A 22197-nucleotide genomic window follows, 5' to 3' on the forward strand; every position below is an offset into this window, starting at 1 on the left:
GCCAGGTAGTGGTATGAGTGCTAATATCACCAGTACAAGTATTGATAGTGAGAGAGTTTAGATTTCATTTTACCCTATTCTGTGGTGTGATCTAATTGGCTCTATCCTTTTCTTAGTTACATTTTGTGTTTGTGTTCGCAGGTACTAGCCTTTATATCCCTTCTTGTATTACAAGTCAGTAACAGTAATAAATGTCATGCTGCTTTAACCAGTTTACCAGATGTAATATCCCTCAGTCACAGATGAACTTCAGTTTGTCCTGGCAGTCCCAGCTCTCCCACAGTCCCTCTCTGGTTAAAGCTCCACAGCGTTTCAGTATTGGACATTGGAGGACCTGATCTCCCTCTGTGGCCCAGGCCTCATACACCAGCGGGTCACCATTCACCCACAGCCAGCGGTCCCCCAGGTAACGCAGGCCGATCCACACCCTCTCAGTGTTGACTTTCTGGAACATTTTCTGTGTCAGAATATGATCAGTCTCAGAGACCAGGCTAATGAGGTTAGTCTGATGCTCTCTGCAGTGATCCAGAGCTTCCTCCCAGGTTTTCTCCCCCTCTTCTGTGGTAATATTGATGCAGAAAAAAGGCATGCTACTATCTGCTACATCATTCCATTTTCCATCTTTAAGAATGTGTGCATTAAACTCCATCTCATCATAATAATCCGGTTGTCCTAAAGCCCAGTTTTGGTATGTAATGTCTGCCCCACCAGACCACTTCCAGACAGTTATGTTTTGGGGATTTCGGTAGAGACCGATCCATCCTTCTGTTCCTTCTGCAACACTTTGGAGTTTGTCTTGTTGCCTCTGGCTACTAATAAAGGAAAGATCAGTGCAACACTGTAAACAGAAAGCCTTAGCCTCATTCCATGTCATGTGTTCAGGGAAAAAGATGTGTTCTCCTATATTCCCCTCAAAAGTTGTACAAAGAAAAATTAAGAAGATGGTTCTCTCCATGGTCACTGCTCTGTAGCTCAAGCTGAGCTTTCTTTTTCTTTGGTTGTTTCTTTTCTCTTGTGGTGTCACTTACTTCTCAGGGTTGTTATGGGCATAACTTTGCATGAGGTTTGGTTTGTTTTCATAAGCAAAGCATCATCGTGGTACACCTGACTTTCAAAGAGGCAAATGAGTTACTCAGTCACAATAACAACACTGAGCAGAAGAGCTATTTAGTAAAAACAACAGGTGTTGTATTTGCACTCCACATTTGTTGACACTGGAAGAAGAAGCATCATGGAGTGATGTGACATGTAAAAGAGGAAGCTGGATGACTTTTATCACCTTGTTTCCTATTCATAATAATCTAAGTGAATGCTTGTAAAAGAAACGGCTTTTGACAATGCACTTTTGGCAGTGACAGTCTTATAAACAAATGCCTGTCTACTGCAGCCATTTGCTTAAAGCAATACCACGTTAGCTTTTATATGAAGCACATTACTGTTTTAATTTGAATGAAATTTCTACAGCAGGTTAAAGTACATGAATGAACCAGGTTAGAACAAAAATTTAGAACAGTATCAATCAATCATACAAATCTTCTTACAATTAAGACTTTATGATGTTGTCAATTGATGCTGCTGTCAGTGTATGATCTGAGGTTTTGTGAGGTCCACTGCTGTCACACCAATAAAATGGAGGTCAATGGAGTTTCATTTGTTATGCTAAAAGCATTGTTATTTTATTCATTTAATATCTCACTCACTGGTCGCTAACTGTGTCTGCCTGTTGTTTGATGCTAAGGAGGTACTGTACAGTGAGTTTTTAGAGCTGCGTGCTGCTGCTGAAAATCACACTGATGAATGTGCCAAGGATGAATCAGAAACAGCTGTTGATGCTAAAACACTAGAACTGAGAGGAACTGCATCAGTCAGGTAAGTGACCCCTTCACATACAAGCAGTAAATGTGGCCATCTATATATATTTAAAACTAATAATTATTGCAGCTTTAAATTCATACTCCAGACATTTTTTTTGGATGGCTAACCCCATATGACACTGAAGTACCACAGCTCATTTGTTGTTATTATTATCAGCTTCCAGGTATGTCACACAGTTTATCGTAAAGTTATTATGCTACCAGATCAGTGTGTGGGCTCATGTCATTAGACTGGTGTGGGACTTTCAAGGTCTATTAAAGGTACCCCTTAGAGTCTTTGACCTCTAGTATTGTAGCCAATTGCCTCACTGGTCAGTCTGTCTCCTGTTTGTATCTAAACCATTGACAGTATAAAAAAATGGATGTTGTATCCATGACTTCACTCATAGTATTCTGAGAGCTGTTTTGAAGCTCAGAGTGTGGTGGCTCTGGTCGTCAAAACTGCCTTCACAAAGGCATTGTTAATTGGATATTAACAATGCCTTTATAAAGAAGGAATAGCATTTGACATATCTGTTGGAGCTTAAAGACACGCACAAACACACAACTAACTTTTGCTTATATAAGAAACACTGTGGGTCTTTCTGCCATGCTGAATTTACAGTGGAGTATGGGCTTATTGAGTTAAAATCATTGTCCTTATTTTGGCTTTATCCCCTTTGTTGATGCATTTACAGTAACTGTGGCACCATCATTCCTCTCCATTTAGGTGGAACTGGTTTAAATGTTGGTCATAAAGTTATCATCACAACATAATTACCGTAGACTGCACTGAATCTCCTTAAACTGCCTTTACATTGTCTCTAAGTTCAACCCATTAGTTTTAAGTGTCCACCAACACCACTGCCATAAATATACCGTACAGTAGGAAGAGAACGCGGCTTAAGGCCTCACTGTCTGGGTCTATTAATTTGACAAGTAAATCACATGGGCACTATAGACACTTGAGCGGCCTATGGTGCTCTGTTCCAGATATATAAGCGAGCCAGGGAACTTGATGTTTTCATGCTGACTGGGAAATAATGATGAATAATGGCTCATGTTGAGCGTTCTCAAAAACAGCAGGAGGAAAAAAAAAGAAAGAAAATATGCTACACTCTGAATAACAATTATCAATAATGGAGAAAATATAAGATGAATTATTGCGATGTTACAGATGTGAGAAGTGTATCTGACAGGAAGGAACACAAAAAACATCAAGCATATTAAAATGCAGACTGACATTAGTGATGTGTTTAGACATATTGCACGTAAGATGGCGTTAAATCATTAAAGTCCATGTAAAAGGCCTATAGATAATTAAGTGAATAAATTACATGTGAAGAGTGAAAGGTACTGTCTCTTTTAGTCTGGCCAAACCAATTATGGCCATAATACAATTGTTGCCAGTGAGAATGCTTTATTTCATTGATTCATGATAATAAAGCCCCAGAGGTCAAATGGGATGAAAGCATGTTTGTAAATTAGGCACTCTGAGCTGATGATGTGAAGGCTGACTCATACAGTAAGAATCTTCCTCTGCTCCGCTTTTAGTGCTGAGCAAATTTACTTTTTGCTTAAAGCGAAAAGGTCAGTTTAAAAAAAAAAAAAAAATGAACTGACTGCAAGAATAATAATCACTTTTTTACCTCCTGACTCTGTTTTCTCCAGAGCGTGGTACAGAAGAGATAATCAAACGTGAGGCCGTTTGAGTGTGTATGTTTATTTATGAGTATGTATGTGTGTGTGTTTAAAGAGTGAGGGGGTCCGACCGCTCTCTGGCCCCTGGGCAAACTGCATTATTCAGAATAGAGATAAGAGGCTCCACACTCTGGACCTTTCTGATACTGCTTAACCTCAGCATGGTTATACAATAAACACACATAGGTACCCACACACTGACATTCAAAAACACACTACACACTCTCTCACACACACAAACACCCTCTATAGTGGCCATCTGATAGCCTACTGAATAACCTTCAGAGGCAAAACATTGCATGAAGGACAGAAGAACCCACAGGGATCAGGGCAGACTCTGGATGCTTTCTACTTTAAGCATATTGCTAAACCTACAGTCAGTAATAGTAAGACAAAAAATATTTTAGCGGACGCACACTGAACTCCTTTTAGAAACGAGCAGAGGTCAGATAGCGTGCAGTAACTGATGGTATTGTAATAAATGGGAATTTAAATAGACAACAGCAATAAAATAACATACTGTACTGAGCTGATAGATATTTTGACACATCACATCTTTATAAAGTGTTTTAATAGTAATGTCTACTAATGCAATAACTCTTTAGATCATATTATAATATAAGCTCAGTTAATACATTTTTAATCAACACTACAACATCATATGTCACATATTAGACTCACATATTAGAGTGGCCAGTGGTTGGATTAATGTACTATGTGTGCAAATCATTTGTAGCATTAATTAAAATTAGTAGGTCTGTGAACATTGTGTTAATCTTCACATTTCATGTTCCATTTATGTAGGTACATTTGTGGTTTAAGGATTTATTACATAACCTAAAACAACAGAGAGATCAAAATGTAATGATGCTCTTGGGCTTGAATCTGTGTTGTATTATGTAAACAAAATATTAAACAAGATATTAAAGGATGCGGAGGTGTTCAAGCGTCGCAGGGAAAGAGGAGCCAGAATATTATTTCTTTCAAATCTTAAAAACTCTTCATTCTACATTTGTGATGAAGGAAAGTAAAACATGTCACTTGGACTTCTATTGTATTAACAGAAATACACAGATACAACCAGTAAAACTATTACTGATATTTTTCTTTTTGGAGCATGGGAAATTGGATTTGCACAATTTATTGGGATTTACTTGGTATCTACTAAATAAGACCTGCACATGTTGCCAAGAAGATGTATGACAAAGAACATTTTTGGGTGTTCCTCTTTCCGAGAGGCTTACGTTGTTAGATATCGACCCGAGGTGACACCTCAGAATGTGTGTAATTGCAGGTCCAGTGGAAGGTCAAGTGACTTTTCTGCCGCAAAAGCTCCCTTGAGGTCAGCTAAGCCTCACGTCATTAACAAGCAACTACACACACACACACACACAAACACAGCACAAAGCTAAACCTCTATAAGCAGCCCTCATTAGACCTAATAAAAGCAAGTGATCAGCCTCACAGGGTAAGACAGAAAGAGACTTTAAAAGGTGACTTGCACATGAATAGTACTAATGAGCACAACAAAACTGCAAATAGCAAACACTGAAAACCATTGTTAAATTGTGTGTACCTCCTTGCTGCACAGTATGCTAGCTTGCTTACAGCTGTGTGATACAAGGTGGCAGGAGGAAATAACTGAATGAATCAGGGGTCTCCAACATGTCTCAACCTCAAATCTCACCTTATAGTATAGTACTGTATAACTAAGCAATGGTTAGACACATTGCAAAGACCAAAGGAAAAAAAATGCATGACTTCATATTAATATCTCATACAGTGCCTATCATAAGTATTCATGTATTTGATGTGTTACCCTTTTATTGCTTTCATAAATCAATCATGGTCAATAAAAATTGAGACTTCTGTGCATTTGTGCATTTAATTTATGTTCCTTCAGTGTGTCAAACGTGTCAAACTGTGATTGTGTTTTGCAGTAGCTTCATTGTAGAGCTGTTTTAATTATGAGCCAAGGTCTAATCATTCAATATGCATGTATGAGAAGGAGCAGATTCTCCTCTGACCTCTTCAGTGCATTATTTATTTTTACCTGTGTATTAAAACAGCACTTATTGCACTGTTAAAATATACATAAAGAGCTATTACATACATTGTAATTGATGACTGAAGCAGAAAAAACGCAGTCCAATTTTACCACATATGAACAACTCACGGAGGGAGACAACCTTGCCACACCTTCTGTGAAACGCAAGCCCTACGCCCTGCCAGCTTTATCATGGCTGACATGCAAATGACTTAATAAACGTGGCATCACATGCAAAAGGTGATTAACTTAAGTAAAGTGTGACTTCTCAATGACACCGACCATGTTGAAGGCAGCAGGCTCAAATCCCCTCTGTCCTTACTTTGACGGTAATGTCTTCAGTCATAGAGAAATTATTGATGATGACTTGATTAATGTACATGTAAGCGCAGCGTATATATGCATACATTATAAATGGGACTAATGCAGGTCTCATCTCAGTACCTCCTCTTGGCTCATTTGTAATGATTAATCACACTTCGAGGGATTGTGGGTAATTACCTTTGAAAATATTCATTTGTAAGGTCACAGGGTGTTCGCTATATAACTAAAAGCATTAAGGGTCATATGTATAATACCGTAACTTACATGATGGTTTTATGTTGTGAAGAAATCAGAGGGAAAATGTACCACCACCACAGAAATATCTTGCGACAGGAGAAGCAGAAAAAAATATCTTTGAAATCAACTGGCACGAAGGGTTAAGTAAGTAAGTAAGAATATGTGACAGATCAATTTTTATCTTCCAGTAATCATCTGGTGTGTTTGGCCTTTCCACACTGCATAGTAACATCAGAAGAAAATTCAAGCTGCATTTGCTCCAAACTAAAGAAAAAACATTGTCCTGATATCTTGCAGCTTTTGTACAAACAGAAAAAAAAACACATCCTCTGGGATTCTGTGACATACCTGTTCAGCTGGGACACTGTGAAGACAGTAGAAAGAGAACAGGAGATGTTCCCTATACACATATATAAGCTATAGTTCATGCCCACCATGCACCTGTGCACTAATACTGTATATATACATCCATTCACTCAGACACAAACACACACACATGCGCCTGACTCACTGTATCCTCAGCTAGTTGCCAAACCCCTGCTGAATTTGAAGGATGACTACAGTTTTCCCTTAAGAAAGCTTTGTTGCTTCTCCACCACCTGCACCTTCACAGTGTTGTGAGGCTTTGGCAGAGACAGATAGCCCATCCAGATGTGTCATGATCCAGGTTATATACAATACCCAACAGATTGTTTGTGATTCATAACTTGCATGTTGCTCAATTGCAATGCAATTCATTCATTCCATTCATTCAATGCAATTCATAGGTTGTAGCTCATGTTCTGGATGTTCACCGTAAGGCCAAAAGGAAAATCTCACTTATATTAAAGTTTAATGCATCATAATAACCAGGATTGTTAGTAGATGTACCAGCATTCATAATAGTATAAGTATCTATTGATTTAGTTATTATCAGAATAATTATGTTGTTATCACTATTGTTATTTTTTTCTTTTCAGTTTAGTTTCTTTTCAGTGACACCCATACATACATACATTACTTTACAGTGCAACCCCAACACAACATCCAGACAACACTCCCTGTTAACACTCTTAAATATTCTATACGATTTATTTCATGAAATTATTCTTCCTCATTTCATCTTCCATCTTCAAAAAACATCACCTGCCTCACTGAGTCTGGGGGTTCACAATGGGTGAACAACCCCAAGGGCCTGAGGGAGTCTAAGGAAAGGAAACCCCTGCCACACTCAGCCTAAATGAAAATATTATTAAACACTGGTGAAATGAAAAAAGTAAAGACACACAAAGAAAATATAAAATGGCAGATGGGGGATAGATCCCTCCACCTACCGAATTTACTCTTTTTTTCTTTTCTGCCTATGATAATGTTTTACATTGTGTCTCGTCTCACCAGTAAAAAAAAAAAAAATAATAAGAATCTTTATATATGTTATCTCTCTGATAATTCTCTCATTTCCTTTCTTATTGTTATAAAAACAAAGAAACAAACTGTAATGCTCATTATACACCGGAAAACACAAACAGTAGATGAATGAAACATGAAGAGTTTTCACTGCAATAGAGAGATATAAAATATCAATACATAAAAACAAGGTTTGAAAAATCACTTGTCCATATAGATGCCTAATAGTTTGAACATATACCTCTTTGTTAGGACTAAGTTCCTTTACTCCAGTCTAGGATTTCCCTCCACTGTGACACAATCTTATCCATTTGTTGAAAACACTGATCCCCACAGTGTGTGGCCATCCCTACCTCATGGTCTTTTCCCTGTTAGAGCAGCTGGCAATCGTAGCTCTTCATTTTAACTCATATTCTCTCTAAAATTATGTGGATAATAGCCTCTCTATACCTCCTCAGCATGAAAAGCTCCACAATTAACTTTTATGTTGGTAATTAAATGATGGCAGGCCAGCTTCATGCAGCACCATCTTCAGGCACTCACAGTCCTCTTCCTGCAGATATACACAAGTACAACATCTATACTCATATGCATGTTTCACTGTGCTTTGTGCAACATGAATACATCTTGTTTTCATGGATCCCACACACAGGTAATACTCACATATACTCACACAAACACATATCATAAACACACACTGTAATGAATGGACACCTTAACCTAGAAAACATAAATATAACCATTATGAAAATCCTGTGGAAATATCACAGTGTTTACCTCTAAGTTGTCTGTCTCCCCACAGGAAATGTGTGACACAAACATTGTCCTTATGGTAGCCTTGACTCATCTCGAGTATCTGAACTTGTGAGGAAGTTCAATGTTAAAAAATAAAACAATAATTCAGAAGAGATAATAATTAATAATGAATTAATAGGTCAATAATTCACACATAAACACTGATAAATATATGATCATTTGTCTCCATAGTTCTAATGACCAGTCAGAGATGTGTGACTCACCCTAAGACACAGGAGGCTTCTAGAGATGAGTGATCAGAGATCAGTGACCCCATTCAGTTTCCCCTATGTGTCCTTTGATGACTCTGTCACCTGTTTCATTACTCCTGGAACTTCTCAAGGCTGAGCTTGAATATAACCACTTAGACAAATATTAACCTTCCTCAGATTAAAATACTCCTTGTGCAGAAGGCGGAGGGCATCCTTAGACCATGTTTGAAAAAAAAAAAAGTTCATGTCAGAAGTCAAAAGGATTTATACCTGTTTATGCCAGTTGTTGAGATATTTCACTCAAAGTCTGGCACTATGGCCTAACCTTGTGAGTCAGCTGGACTGGCGAAATCACAAAATCATGCAAGAATCCATCTTGCCATCTTTTCAAACTCTGCTTCATAATAAGCAGATTTATGGGCATTCATTCCACAGGGACATATTTTGTAATTATATCCTGATAAGTGCAAGTCCAAAAGTCCATGTCGAGTTTGTCAGACCAAGTTTTTTTTAAATTAGCTGTCAAAATCAGGTAAAAATGATTTTCAGTATTCTCAGCTCCAGGACTGTGGGGGACGTGTCTGCTGAATGTGCTGAAGCCACGCCCCCTCATGGGAGCAATCAAGCAGCAATTTTGAAGCAACTGAAACGTGTCAGATGAGTTCAGAAAATGACATGACTAACTTTGAAACACTCTGAACGAGATGAATTCATCTCTATCTCTCTGTTAGGGGTGCAGGGGTTTGTTCAGGATGGCCTCGGTGTGTCATCGAGCCACCCTTTAGGACCGCCCACAAAATCCTGGACTGAAAACTGGTGAAAAACTGTTTTAACCTCCACATTTCAGTAATATATCGTTCAAAGTCTTTTCATGTTTTTTCCAACATATTTAATGTATTGTGAAAGAAACCTCAGAACTGCATTTACATTAACTTTAATTGCTTCCATGAACTGTGTGTCACAGCCACTGCTGCAGCATTGCTGATGGTGTTGATGGTGTCACAAATTGCAATAACTAACTGTCCTTTGCTTTTAGGACACTGGCATGCACCTCTGCCCTAAACCACAGTGTTGGAGCATCGACAGACCGATGGCTCATTTTTTGGATTCACAAACTCACGTCATCCCTACAGCTGCACTAGCATAAAGAAAATAACCCTAAAAAACTTCAAAACTCCTTAGCTCTATTTTTGTTGGTATTTTTTTGATGTACCGCCCGACCACCACACACACACATAGAGAAATACCAAGTCTTTCTTTTCCCCACTCTACTCCGCCCCCCTTCCTTCCTTCTGTGCTCTCCTACCCTCTACTCTGCCCTGCTCCGATAGCCCTGCTTCTGTTAATCACTTCATAGTGCAGACACACACACATGTACACACAGAAAGAGAGAGAGACTCACACAAGGGCCCAGGAAGGGGAGTAATGAAGCTAGCTAAATGTTTTCAGCCAGGCTCTCCATCATGTCACCAAGGCGACCTTGGCTGGAGGTCAACCCGCTCGAGACTCACACTGAACAGAAGTGTGTATGCTTGCTGTGTGCAGACACACAAAAAAGAAGTATGAAAAGTGCAAGAAAGTAAGAAAGAGACAGATGTGCATGCATTTATGAAAAGAAGACATAAAGTGTTTCCCCATCGCTGTTTGTACGTCTACTTTTGCATGGCAGAATTTGGAAAATAAAGGAAGGACAGTGATACAAACAGGGATACAAACAAAAGGCTCAAAGATAAAGAAAAAGAGGATAAATGAGGGGGAAGTTGGAGAAACTGAAACAGTGTTGGATGACGAAAAACAAAATACAATGAGATGACAACAATGACAAGAGATATAAAGCCTTGTGACGTGTTTGCTGTGTGTCTGAGAAAGATGGTTGACAATAAAGGATGAAAGAGTCCATTCGACTCTATCCCACTATAACTTTTCACAAACAAACCAATCTTTCCTTCTTATAGCTGCTGAAGATTCAGCTTATCCAGTGACAAAAAGGTTTAAAAATTTGTAACAGGAGGTCTGCGGTGGGACACTGAACAGACTTTATATCTGCTGCTCTGAAGGTCTTTGTACTGTGAGATACAGTATACTTAAACTTTGCAGATGTTAAACTACGTGAAAGAATTTTGCTCTCATACTACATCCCTCTTCCATCCCTGCCTCCTGTAGAAGAAAGCACAAAGCATTTGCATTTTGCATTCAGTGCATGCGTGTACATACACATCCTCTTGCTTTATATGAGCTTTATAGATTATATTTATTGTGTTGTTTGTTTGAGTTGTTTTAATGGGGTACAAGACTCAGGCCTTTGACATCTCCTGCACCATGTCTGTACCCATATTTATGACTGCTACAGCTCTAATGTGAAGAAATAAACTTCTTTAGCCTCCAGCTTTTACCTATAAAAACACATCAAAAGCATAAATTTAGCAATATAACTAACCAATTGTAGCATAATATGTTTGTATTTTCAACCCGAGGCTTGTAAACTACTACTTTAAATCTTGTTTCAGTGTTTGTACAATTAGCCCATGCCAAAATGAATCACTGACTCCCTTTCAAATGTTGCCAAAGTAGGCACACAGTTTCTTCCATGCTTCCTAAAGTGTTACTCTTATCCTGAATAAAAAACAACAAATTAATCAAAATATTAATGTTTTACAATATAACTGCCTAGTTTTATACTTTCCTTCTCTACCTTCTCTTGCCCTACCTCAGTATGCAGAGGGATACACATCCAAGTCTCACCAAACACCAATAAAGCCTCTATACTAGCAGCAGCCTCAGCCCCAAGCCTAAATAAATTTCCCTTGATAGCCTCTGTCTCTCTCTAAACCAATTTACGTCCATCTCTTCTTACTTCCACTTTGTGTTTACATGTGGACACGTTGAAAAAAGAAGAATGTTTAGTATCCAGTGTGTTTTAGTTTCTATAGGTAGTATATCTATACCTATATCTGGGGTTGGACTATATGAATGAGCTGCAGTCTAGTTATTGGGTAAAGGTTATTAGGGGGAATTGCAGTAGAGAAGGTATTTATTATGAGTATTTATTGTGGCTGTACTGGGCAGGTCATTCAGAGTCTTTACTGGAAAGACTGGAACATGTTTAATAGTGAAATAAACTGTAATGACTTTGTCCTCTGAGGGATGACCGTGAGAGAGCAGATGTAGCAAGAAGATTTCCATCAGTTTACTGTAACCAAAGCACATGCACTGTACCTGAAAACAGGTCACTTAACCTTGACTGTCCTTTGTCAAGAAAACTACTCAAGTCACTTATTTTTATCTTGTCCACTTAATTAAAGCTGCAGTACGCAAATCCTGTGCAAACTTTCTATGCAAAACTTTCTGCCTGTCTCTGACATTTTATATTGACCCAAGGTCTCTTGCCAACGGCTAGATTTTCTAAAGCTTTAAAAAAACAACAGAGCCTGGAGGAAGTCTAGTCTACCTTAATTACAACATGCTGTAAGGTTATTATGGAATAACCCAACGACACCAAAGAAAATACTGCCTATCCCGACTATAATTATATTAACGATATTATTTGATGGAAATTATACATTCTGTAGAGTTTATAGCCTAGTGTCCTTAAGATTTAAATCCATATTCTGCACGTCACAATTTATGTCCAGTGTTCAGTGACATTATAGAGAGTATCCATGCATTATGTAGTGAGGCAGAAAGTCAGCATGTGGTACATATTTCATATTAACATTGGCTTTTAAAAAAAAAAAACTAGAACCACAATCTTTACTTACATTCAAACTTAAAACTTAAAATTGAATGTATTTTTGTCTTTATTTAATAATGTACTGGTCGAAGGTGACAGAAAACACATAACAAAGGTCCCTGGCAAGAATCAAATTCTGTTAATGAATTACATCACAGCACATCTCCTACCTCTGATGGCTGGCAGTGAGTGTCATCTAGTAAAACACACTGTCACACACATCACAGGCAGGGGTGAATAGAGTACTTAAATATTATACTCAAGTAAAAGTACTGTTACTTTTTTACTCTTTTTTTGCTCTCTACCTATTCCTGAAGGAAATATTTTGGCTTTTTAGCTACTGTGCTCCACTCCATAGTCATTAGCTAGTCACTAACTTTGTCTGTTTGGTACTTGGCAGGTACTGTATGGTGGGTTTATCCAAGCTTTTCAAATGAAAACAGATGCATGCTGCTGCTGGTAATGAGGCTGATGAGAGTGGTGACAGTGAACCAAAACAGTGAAGTTGTAGGCCAGAAAATTATGCACTGAGCACCCTAAAAAGCTCTGTGGAGCTGAGGTAAACTGCGGAGCCGTGTGGTAATTCTCTGTGGATTTCTCATTGTACTAATCTAGTTTATTGTTAAGATAAAAATACTGATTTGTTTTTAATTATATGATACATTACATACACTGAAGTGCAGCAATATTCTAAACAAATCTGATTTACAGCATAATCCATTTAAGTTGTAACTTTTGTAGGGATCTGCCTGTCTGACAAGTTGGTCTCATTATTTATTTAGCTTTGCCAATGATACGGATATGGCTATCTTTATTGTGTAGCTTAACATATAATATATCATAATCAATTAGTTAATATATAGTTTCTATTAATAATCTAGTTGTGCAAAGTATCCAGTAGCTTAAACTGTAGTGTAGAATTAAACGTACAATATATGACTTGAGTGGAAATATAAAGTACATACAAGTGCTATTTGGATAATTTTGCTTACCAAATATGTTCCCACACGATTATGTGACAGAGCATAACCCTTCTGATCATTTGCATGAACTTTATACTCGCACATCGCGCTGGTGTATGCATGGGTTCGCATGAAGTGTGTTTTTGCATGTCAGTGTACATTTTCAGGACGATGATGTATGTTATCCGTGTCTTCTCCTGTCATTTCCGCCCATCTGCAGCTCTCTATGCCCTCGCCTCCTGTTGAGTTACTGGGACAGAACAGAGTAATGGAAGAGAGAATAAATCCAGACACTGATCAGCTCCCCCACTGGACTTAACAAAAACTCTACTAAATTGTAGAAAATCCCATTACTCCAGCGCCTGTGGGAAAGAAGTCCGATAATGTTCATTGGGATATTTGTTTTAGAGGGAAGAAAAAAAAAAAACAGAAGCATGGATTATTCTACAGAGATGATGAGGTGAGTCAAGTGTTCTCAAGAAAAGCATGACTTTTGTGTGTTTTATTTTATTTGTTGCATGTTCATTGATGATAATCATAATCAGCTTTATTGGCAGTAATCTGACCATAACTGTTTTTTTCATTGCTGTACTTACACAGAAATAGACAAAACCGCTACAAACAAGGATAACAAAGCTGAGCAAATAGACTATAATAGACAAGACTATTATGTAGATGAGTATGTGAGAAGTTGCACACTTTGGACTGAACAGAACAGCAGTGCAGCAAATGTGTGTAAAAATTAAGACAGCTAAAGAGTGTTGTACCTAATGATTCTGTCCCCTGCAGACCACAGCAGAAGGGAATGTGCATGCTCAAGTGTGTGTGTGTCTATATGTGATCAGACTTTGAAGGCTGAACAGCGTATCTGGATGTGTTTCTGACTTAATCAGAGGGCTGCCTCCTGCAGAGAAACCTTGCTGCTCCACAGTGAACATCAGAGGCAGTTGCTGTGGCGATCTGTCACCATGGGGACAAGTTTCTGCTCAGGGGTTCTGTAATAAAATGAACCTCGGCCATCCCCCCCCCCTTTTCTGATCTTTATTCTCTCACTCATTCTTTCTCTGGAGTTCTGTAATGAAATGAATCTCTTCAGTATGTGGGTCAGTCCGCCTCAATTTCTCCCTCACTCCTCCCTAACCCACCTCCCCATCCCTCTATACGATCTGGCCAAGATGGACTGCTCCATCACTGTCACAAGGTGCCCAGATTGGGTGCCAAAGCCACTAATAAAGACAAGAAACACATTTCACTGCCTTAGAAATACTTCTGCTTGGTCGAGCCTTTGTAGATGGATTTGTCTGCAGGTGTGTCTTTGTGTATGTGTGTATACTGTAAATATCAGATTATATAGCTCCAGGTAATTTAGCCCCTGTCTTTTCCTTGATACACACACATACATTCTCATATAAATATGACACCTTCAGCTCACAGACTTTAAGGTCTGAAAGAGTATAAATGGAAAAGCAAAACACAGCTCAAAACTTAACACCTCTCAAGCCAGAAATAACCGTACCTTCCTTCATTTTCTATTAACCTTAGAGCACTGCAATTGAACTAAGACGATTTTAGTTTACCTGCCCATGCCCAGAAAAGGAATTTAATATATTATGCATATTATATTTTAGTACATTCCTATATTGTATCTGTTGCACTAGTTTATCTAATGTCATTTTGCTTTGCTAAGTGACTTTTCTTTATACATAGTATTCATAAACATCTGTAAGAGCATTGTTAAAATGCAGCCTGAGATTGAACAATTTAATTGCCAATCACTGCTTCACTGTTATTGTACTGCCCTTGACGCAACCCTAAACAAAGTTTTGTAAATCTGTTCTCTTTATAAAATACTCTTTATGAAAAAAAAACATCCACTGATTTATATTATGTATAATCAATGACTCAATTTATATCTTTTAATACCTGTGACGACTAAATCTAATACCACTGCTACTATACTACTTACTATTAATTACTGTACTCGGTGGTTAGTTAGAGAGAACCATCTGGGAAATCATTATTGGAAACAGTTTAGAAAAGGGCAGGAAATATAAAAAAAATACAGTCAATTGGAGGAACCATCTGTCTGTTACCATCTGTCATGGGCAAACTTCACTCAGATCAATTAACCATATAAAAATCTTACTCTATAAAACTCTTACTGAAGTCATTTGGGAAAAAAGTGAACATTTTTTTCCATCAGTGTTGTTCTTTTTTCAATGAACAGTTCTGATATAACTGACGCTAGCAGCATCTACGCTAAGCTCTATAGCATCCACCATTGTTGTTTTTCGAGGATCACTCACTCATGTTGTTACACTAGTGTTAAACCCACTACCAGTATAAAAAATGGACATTGTATCCATGATGTCACCAGCTTTCTGAACAGCCATTTTGAAGCTCAGAGTGTGGTGGCTCTGGCCGCCTCACAGCTAATCTCAAAATTATCAATGTGGATTATCGATGGACCTGAGTCAGGCTGCATGATGTCTGGGTGCTTAAACAAACCATCTATAATGGCCACACTGTTAATTCTGTATAACTTTAAGCTTTAGTATAATTGGAACAGGTGAAACAAATATAAAAACAGACTCAGTACAGTTGCTGTGAAGGGAGAAATTAGCTATAGACACCAAAACATGTTTGCTGTAAAAAAGATTTTAATATGGGGAATGCAGATTGACTCATTCTCTAGCCAACCACAAGAAGTTGCAGTTTTTGGCACTTCTGCGTTGGCTACATTTCACAGCCACATCTGTAGCTCACGCTGTAGCTGCCAGTAAATCCTCATAGGACACTGATTGGTCTGTAAATGCTGTGCTCAGATACAATGTTTAGCTTGATATCTGGCATGATGGATTTTTGTATGATTTTGTAATCTTCACTCACAACAAAAACTAATTCAAAACGTATTGCAAAACAATATTAATAACATTATTTGTAAGCATTGTTTTACTACTTTGTAGTACTTAAAAAGATAGCGCAAATATAATAAAATATACCAAAGTAAAACTGCAACAAAAACAATAATACTATAATACTAATAGCATGTTTTTGTAATTGAAGCCCCCTGGCACACCTCAAAACCCATTTCTCTAAGTAAGTGACCCCGGTAAATACCCCTGTTAAACATCAAACTCTGGCTCTGACCTTAGCACAGCACCTTAATTGCTGGTCAACAGGGTTCTGACTGGACAAATTACAAGTCAACCCCTATTTACTTGATTAGTTTCCTCTACATGGGCAGAGTGCCACTTGGCTCTCAGAGGAACATGCTGCCACAATCCAAGTGATTACAGAAAATGGAGTTCAGGAGGTGAAGTCACTCTTGAAAAAATAGAGCTTAATCAGCAAAACCAAGATGAAATCGCTAATTGTCACGTTGTTTATCTATCAGAACAGCCGTAAGTATTCAAGTCACACTTTTGTGTGATTGGAGTGAAGAGCTGTTACATTTAAAATCCCAATATAAATATCGGATGAAACTCTACGTCTGATTTGTGGCTGTAAAAAAAAGGGGAAAGTTCTTCATCAGCTAAAATGTCTGTAACAGAGCAGTATGAAAGGTCTTAGAGCTAAAAAAATAAAACTTTGTATACATGGAATGAATCACATGTAAATAAAATGTACTGTCCTTGTGACCTTGTTAGTAAATGCCTTGAGGCCATAATTAGAAAGCAGCCCATGTAGACTGTGACTTTAAATATTGCTGTATACCAGTTATGTATGAAAGCTTTTAAAGCTCTGCAAACTAACACGGGTATTTTTAGCTGACTAAGGCAGGAACACTGGTATTGAGAAAGCTGGTCGAAAAAATAAGTTATTTTCTGATTATAGTGGTTACATTAATTAATAAACATACTCACAGCACCCCCACACACACTGCTGCACAATGCCTGATTAGGCCTGACTGGGACCTATACCTCTCCTTAGCTTGAATTTGAACCCTATTTAAATAAAGGTCTGAGTTCTCCCACCCTTACAGGAGAGTCACTGAGCAGCCAATCAGTCTGTACACCTTAAACAGTCCCAAACAGAATAGGTAGATACCGCTGTGTGGATGCAACATTGTTCAGGGGCTTCAGCTTGTGGTGTTATTGCTGTTGATGATGTTACTTATAGCATTCCTGTTGTGATAGGAGTGCTTTTAAAAAAGTAATAGCCCATGAACAGAAGCATTTCCTAGTCTTTCTTTTGTGTCTCCTGGTTCTTCATAAATATAACAGCCAGTCTGGAACATTTGTGACAGGGATGATCCGTCTGACAGTGCAGATATATGTGTCTGAACACATAAAAGAAGTTGGAGATACAGTATCTATTTTTGTGTTGGTTTTCATGAATAATTTTCACAAGAGTGCAGAAAATAAACTGAGTAAAAGGAGGAGAGGCAGGAAAGAAAGCCAGGCAAGAAAAACAAGAAGAGAGGTGAGGTAAATAAATGATCACAGAGAAAAAAAGGTCAATCTATCAATCTGTTTCAATTAATCTAGTTGTTTACAAGGTCAATCTATCAATCTGTTTCAATTAATCTAGTTGTTTACAATAGCTTTATGTCCTGTCAAAGACTTCTTGGATATTTGTTGTAACACAGATGTTAATTTATGTGATAAAATGATACAGTAAAATAATAAATAAATATATAATAAGTTTTTTTTATGTTCTTTTTTATCCACAGATGGGAAGCACTGACCACCTTCCGGGCTTCATTTACCTCATCTTATATTTGAAGATAGGTTGAAAAGTTGAAGAAAGTGCAAGTTTGACTAACTGAATACAGGGAGGGTGAGAAAATCATAGTTAGGCAGGAACTACGCTCCTACCAACCAAAACACAACACTCTATTTTTTTAATGGCATCACATGAGCAAAAAAAAGCTGAAATAAAAGTGTAATTGTTAGTATAGAATTTTAGTCTAAGTCTTCAAACTTGTTGATTGTATGATAATTCTGAGGATATATCCTGTAGTGTTGATGATTTCAGTTCTTCAAATTGGCAAACACTCATCAGAAACACCCTCTAGAATAATGAACAGAAACCACTACATGAAGTACAGCCTCAAACTGTATGACAGCATTGAGTCAACACACCAACAACTAAAGTAGAACATTTTTAACAATGTAGTATTTATTGCCGTACAGCTGTATTGCGTTGCATTACATCATATAGATGTCTCTTTCTGTTATTCCTCTCCTCACTCAGTGTATAAGCAGGGTGACTGTGTAATCATCCTGTAATGCTCCAAATCATTCCTCTAAAAGCATCACCTTGCCAGGTGGTAAATGCACACTTCTGATATCCTTTAACACCTCACAGCACAGTCTTTACCCTCTACTCCTTTGTCTGGTTAATGATATCACAACAGAGAGGTGCTGATTAAATGACAAAGGGAAGCTAGCCGCCTTGGCACAGACAGGAGAGTCTATTTTTACCATGGCGACCTGCTCCCAGTAGTTGCCAAGACAACCACTGCGCCATCGTTTAATCAGATTTCGAGACACATTACCAGTCCTGTAAAGACCCAAGTATGAACCTGCGTTCCTATAAAGAGGGGAAGAAAAAGGAAAGAGCTACTTCATGTATTCCAACTACATATAGACTGTAATGACTTTTATTTGACTTAATTTGTCCGTGGAAACATTGAACAATATTGCACCTTTAAGTAGCTTCTGCTTAAAGAACTGTGATCAAATTTAGGTATCTATGAGTGGAAGTGTCTGCGAACTGTGAACTGGTCCTGGTCCTGGTCCTGTAGTAAAACAGAATTGACAACATGTTGAATTCATACTCCAAACAACTTGGGAGCAAATTTGGTCTTTCTTTCTTTCAACACAGCAAACTTTTTAATAACACTAACAGTGGCATTACACAATTATTTATAAATATGCAATAACCAATGTTAACATTAACAGCTGTTTACTATTGAGTGTATAAATAAAAATGGGCATAGTTTCCGTGACGTCACCCACAGGTTTCTGAAGAGTCCTTGTGAAGCTCAGAATGTGGTGGCTTTGGCTCTCACCATCTTGGCAGTCCTGCCTCCACTGGCACCCAGCTGATCTAAAAATGGGCTATAAAGGTGCAGCTGAGGTGAGCTGAATGAACCCTGGCCACCTACCTGTCAATCAAAGCAGCCACAGGCTCTTAATTATGCATAACTTTAAGCCTTGATATAATTTAAACGGATGAGTTATATAAAAATTCCGACTCAGTACTCAATCATGACAGCTATAGAGATGAAAACCAAAAACATGTATATTTCTTCTGTGGAGTTGGACATTTTAACATGTGGGCTTGTAGAGATTGAGTCACAGTGTCACAGTCACAGATTCACAGATAGCTGGAGAGACAAGTTCAAACACAGCTTATGTTCTCACACAGCTGGCCAATCATGGTATGACGGAGTATGAACAGAAAATTACAGACATGATCGTTGGATTCCCGAGTTATTCGAACAGTTAGTTACCCTCACTGTCTTAGTATGCTTTTGGCTTTCTACTTTTCTTTTACTTTTTCAGCAAAATACGAGGCGTCAAATTAGTACATTATACACAACATGAAGACACACAGCAACAAACAAGTTTGGTTTAATTTATTCAGTGCTGCCAAGATTATTTTTGGCTTGGATGACATTCTTATCCTTTCTAGGGAAAAACAAGAGGAGGTAAAAGGAGAGACAGACAGAGGGTAAGTAGAACAGAGAAAGACAGTGTTATTTGATTGAGAGAGAGGGAGAGAAAGAGGAGGCGGGGCATGGGGGGGAGCTGTCATCAGTTTATGAGCAAGAATGTGGGTGGTAATATTGACTGGTGTTTCATTACCCTTGAATAGACTATTGATCAGCCTGTTATGAAGCTTTGTGTATTTCTGTAAGACACGCTACACTACACACATACACACCCACAGCCAAAATACACACACACAAACACACTGCTCTGGCAATAGGCTGTCTGTCAATGTAATGATTGATTGGCAGACACATTTTCTCTCTCTCTCTATCACTCTGACATGCACAGATGCCCACATGCAAACACATAATCAAACTAGTGTACAAGATTCCTCCTACGCCAACTCTGCCTTTCTCTCTCAAATACACCCACACCCACAAACACACACACCAACACACAATACCTTCAGTCTCTCTCATCTACAGCCTCCCATCACATTGCTATCTTTGCTCATTATGTCTCCTTTGTGTCCTTGCCCTACTGCCAAGAGTGATGCGGCCAGAGCTCCTATTGTTCAAGCCCCTGTCTATCAAGCCGCAGTGCCGGCTTATCAAAATGAACATTACCATAACACTAGACCTGCTGGCATCTCAGGCACACACGCACACACACACACACACACACACACACACACACACACAAAAAGGAAATACCAAAGGTGAGCTGAGCAAAGACCACAATACAGGTCCACATAATAGTGTCTTGACATTTCCAGAGCGACAGGTAATAGAGGGCTAATAGCTTTCTTGGTCTGCGAATGTGTTTCTTTATTTGTATGTATTTTTACTGGTCTATGCTTATGTGCATACAGAAAACTTTGGAAATGCATACACACATGTACTGTATATACAGCTGTTTTATTTCACTTTATAGCACTAAAATATGCTGTACAGTAAGAACATCTGTGGCTAATATAAGGACTCAACTGTTCAATGACACAAAAGAGGAGAAGTTTGTTAGAAGTTTGTTCTGAGATAAAGATAGCGTTTTTAAATTACGTGTCATTTACATGCATCATTAATTGTTGGGGATGCTGACTTTTGCCTGGGACAACATTCTTGTTGCATTAAGTAACATCATAAACAATTTTAGAGAGCATTTCAGTCAACAAAATAGAAATATGATTAAATATGGCTAGAAACAAGAGGCCTGCTTTTCTTTAAAATCTGCCAACGCTATCTTACCGTTATCATTTAGCTGTCAGTTGAGGATCATCATTAGGTCGGAGCTGGTTTTAAAAACATGGCAGAGAAAAATGAGAGCTGACGTGGAGGGAGTTTGCAGAGGCTGATGAAATAAGAGACACATGAGTGGAGAGTTGCATGTCAGTGAGAGAATGCGGTATATAGCAAGTGTGTGTTCATTTATGTGTAGCTTATATGTGTTTGTTTGGCTGCATAGCTGTCGGTTTGTGTTTGTGTTGTCAAGTAATTTGCTGTTTTAAAATCTTCATTAGTGTATTTCCGTCTTTGCAAATCTGATCCTATGCAAAGTCACCAGCCATCCAGCCTTGGACAAGACTATTTGTTTATCCTTTGGCTTATCTACAGTAACTTTCTCTGTATCTGATTCCCATCCGTCTATCTACTCTGTGCCACTTCATTGTTAATCAGTCCCATTTACTCACAGCACTTGCCAAAACACCTCTGGCTCTCAGTATGCAGCTCTTAGCGTTGGCTTTATTTGCGAGGATGAAGGGGACCAGTGCGGACATGACCAAAATGGTGGGCTGTCTGTGATGATGTGCACCCAGAAATGTGACTCAGCTCAAAAACATGTAGTTTACATGTTTATTAATTTCTGAATTTAAAACAGAGAATCACAGATGAATTAGAGACAATATCAGTGCTAGCTTTCTTTTGGCTAAATAATGTCACATTTATACCTGTTTATATTTTTGATCCAAGTGCAATGTGTGTACTGCAGTGTAACTACCAATACTTTTCACATCATACAGTATATTACTTATGCTATGTATGTGTGCAAGTTTTTAATACGACCTCAAAAGCGTCTGTCCTATAAATTTCTACATTTAAGTTTCTTGCATAATTTAATTTATTCAATTTAAAGCAAATTTCTTCTACACTGTGCAGGCTCTTATGATCCCAAAATTAAGCAGCATGAACATATGTGAGAACATATGGAGGCAGAGATTCATAAAGGTAAACTGACACACGCAGATGCACAAAGACTCGCATACACGCATACAGATGAATACTCACAAA

The 22197-nt window shown here is 38.2% G+C and overlaps 1 protein-coding gene across 1 annotated transcript; it reads right to left on the minus strand.

Annotated features, from left to right (window-relative positions):
- Positions 1-232: 232 nt before the first annotated feature.
- On the minus strand, positions 233-589 carry LOC104926544 (snaclec 7). Its single transcript, XM_010740419.2, has one exon. The coding sequence runs from the start codon at positions 587-589 to the stop codon at positions 233-235; it is 357 nt and encodes a 118-aa protein (XP_010738721.1).
- Positions 590-22197: the final 21608 nt, after the last annotated feature.

This window comes from Larimichthys crocea, chromosome X, assembly GCF_000972845.2.
Source record: "Larimichthys crocea isolate SSNF chromosome X, L_crocea_2.0, whole genome shotgun sequence".
In the NCBI taxonomy this organism is placed as follows: Eukaryota; Metazoa; Chordata; class Actinopteri; family Sciaenidae; genus Larimichthys; species Larimichthys crocea.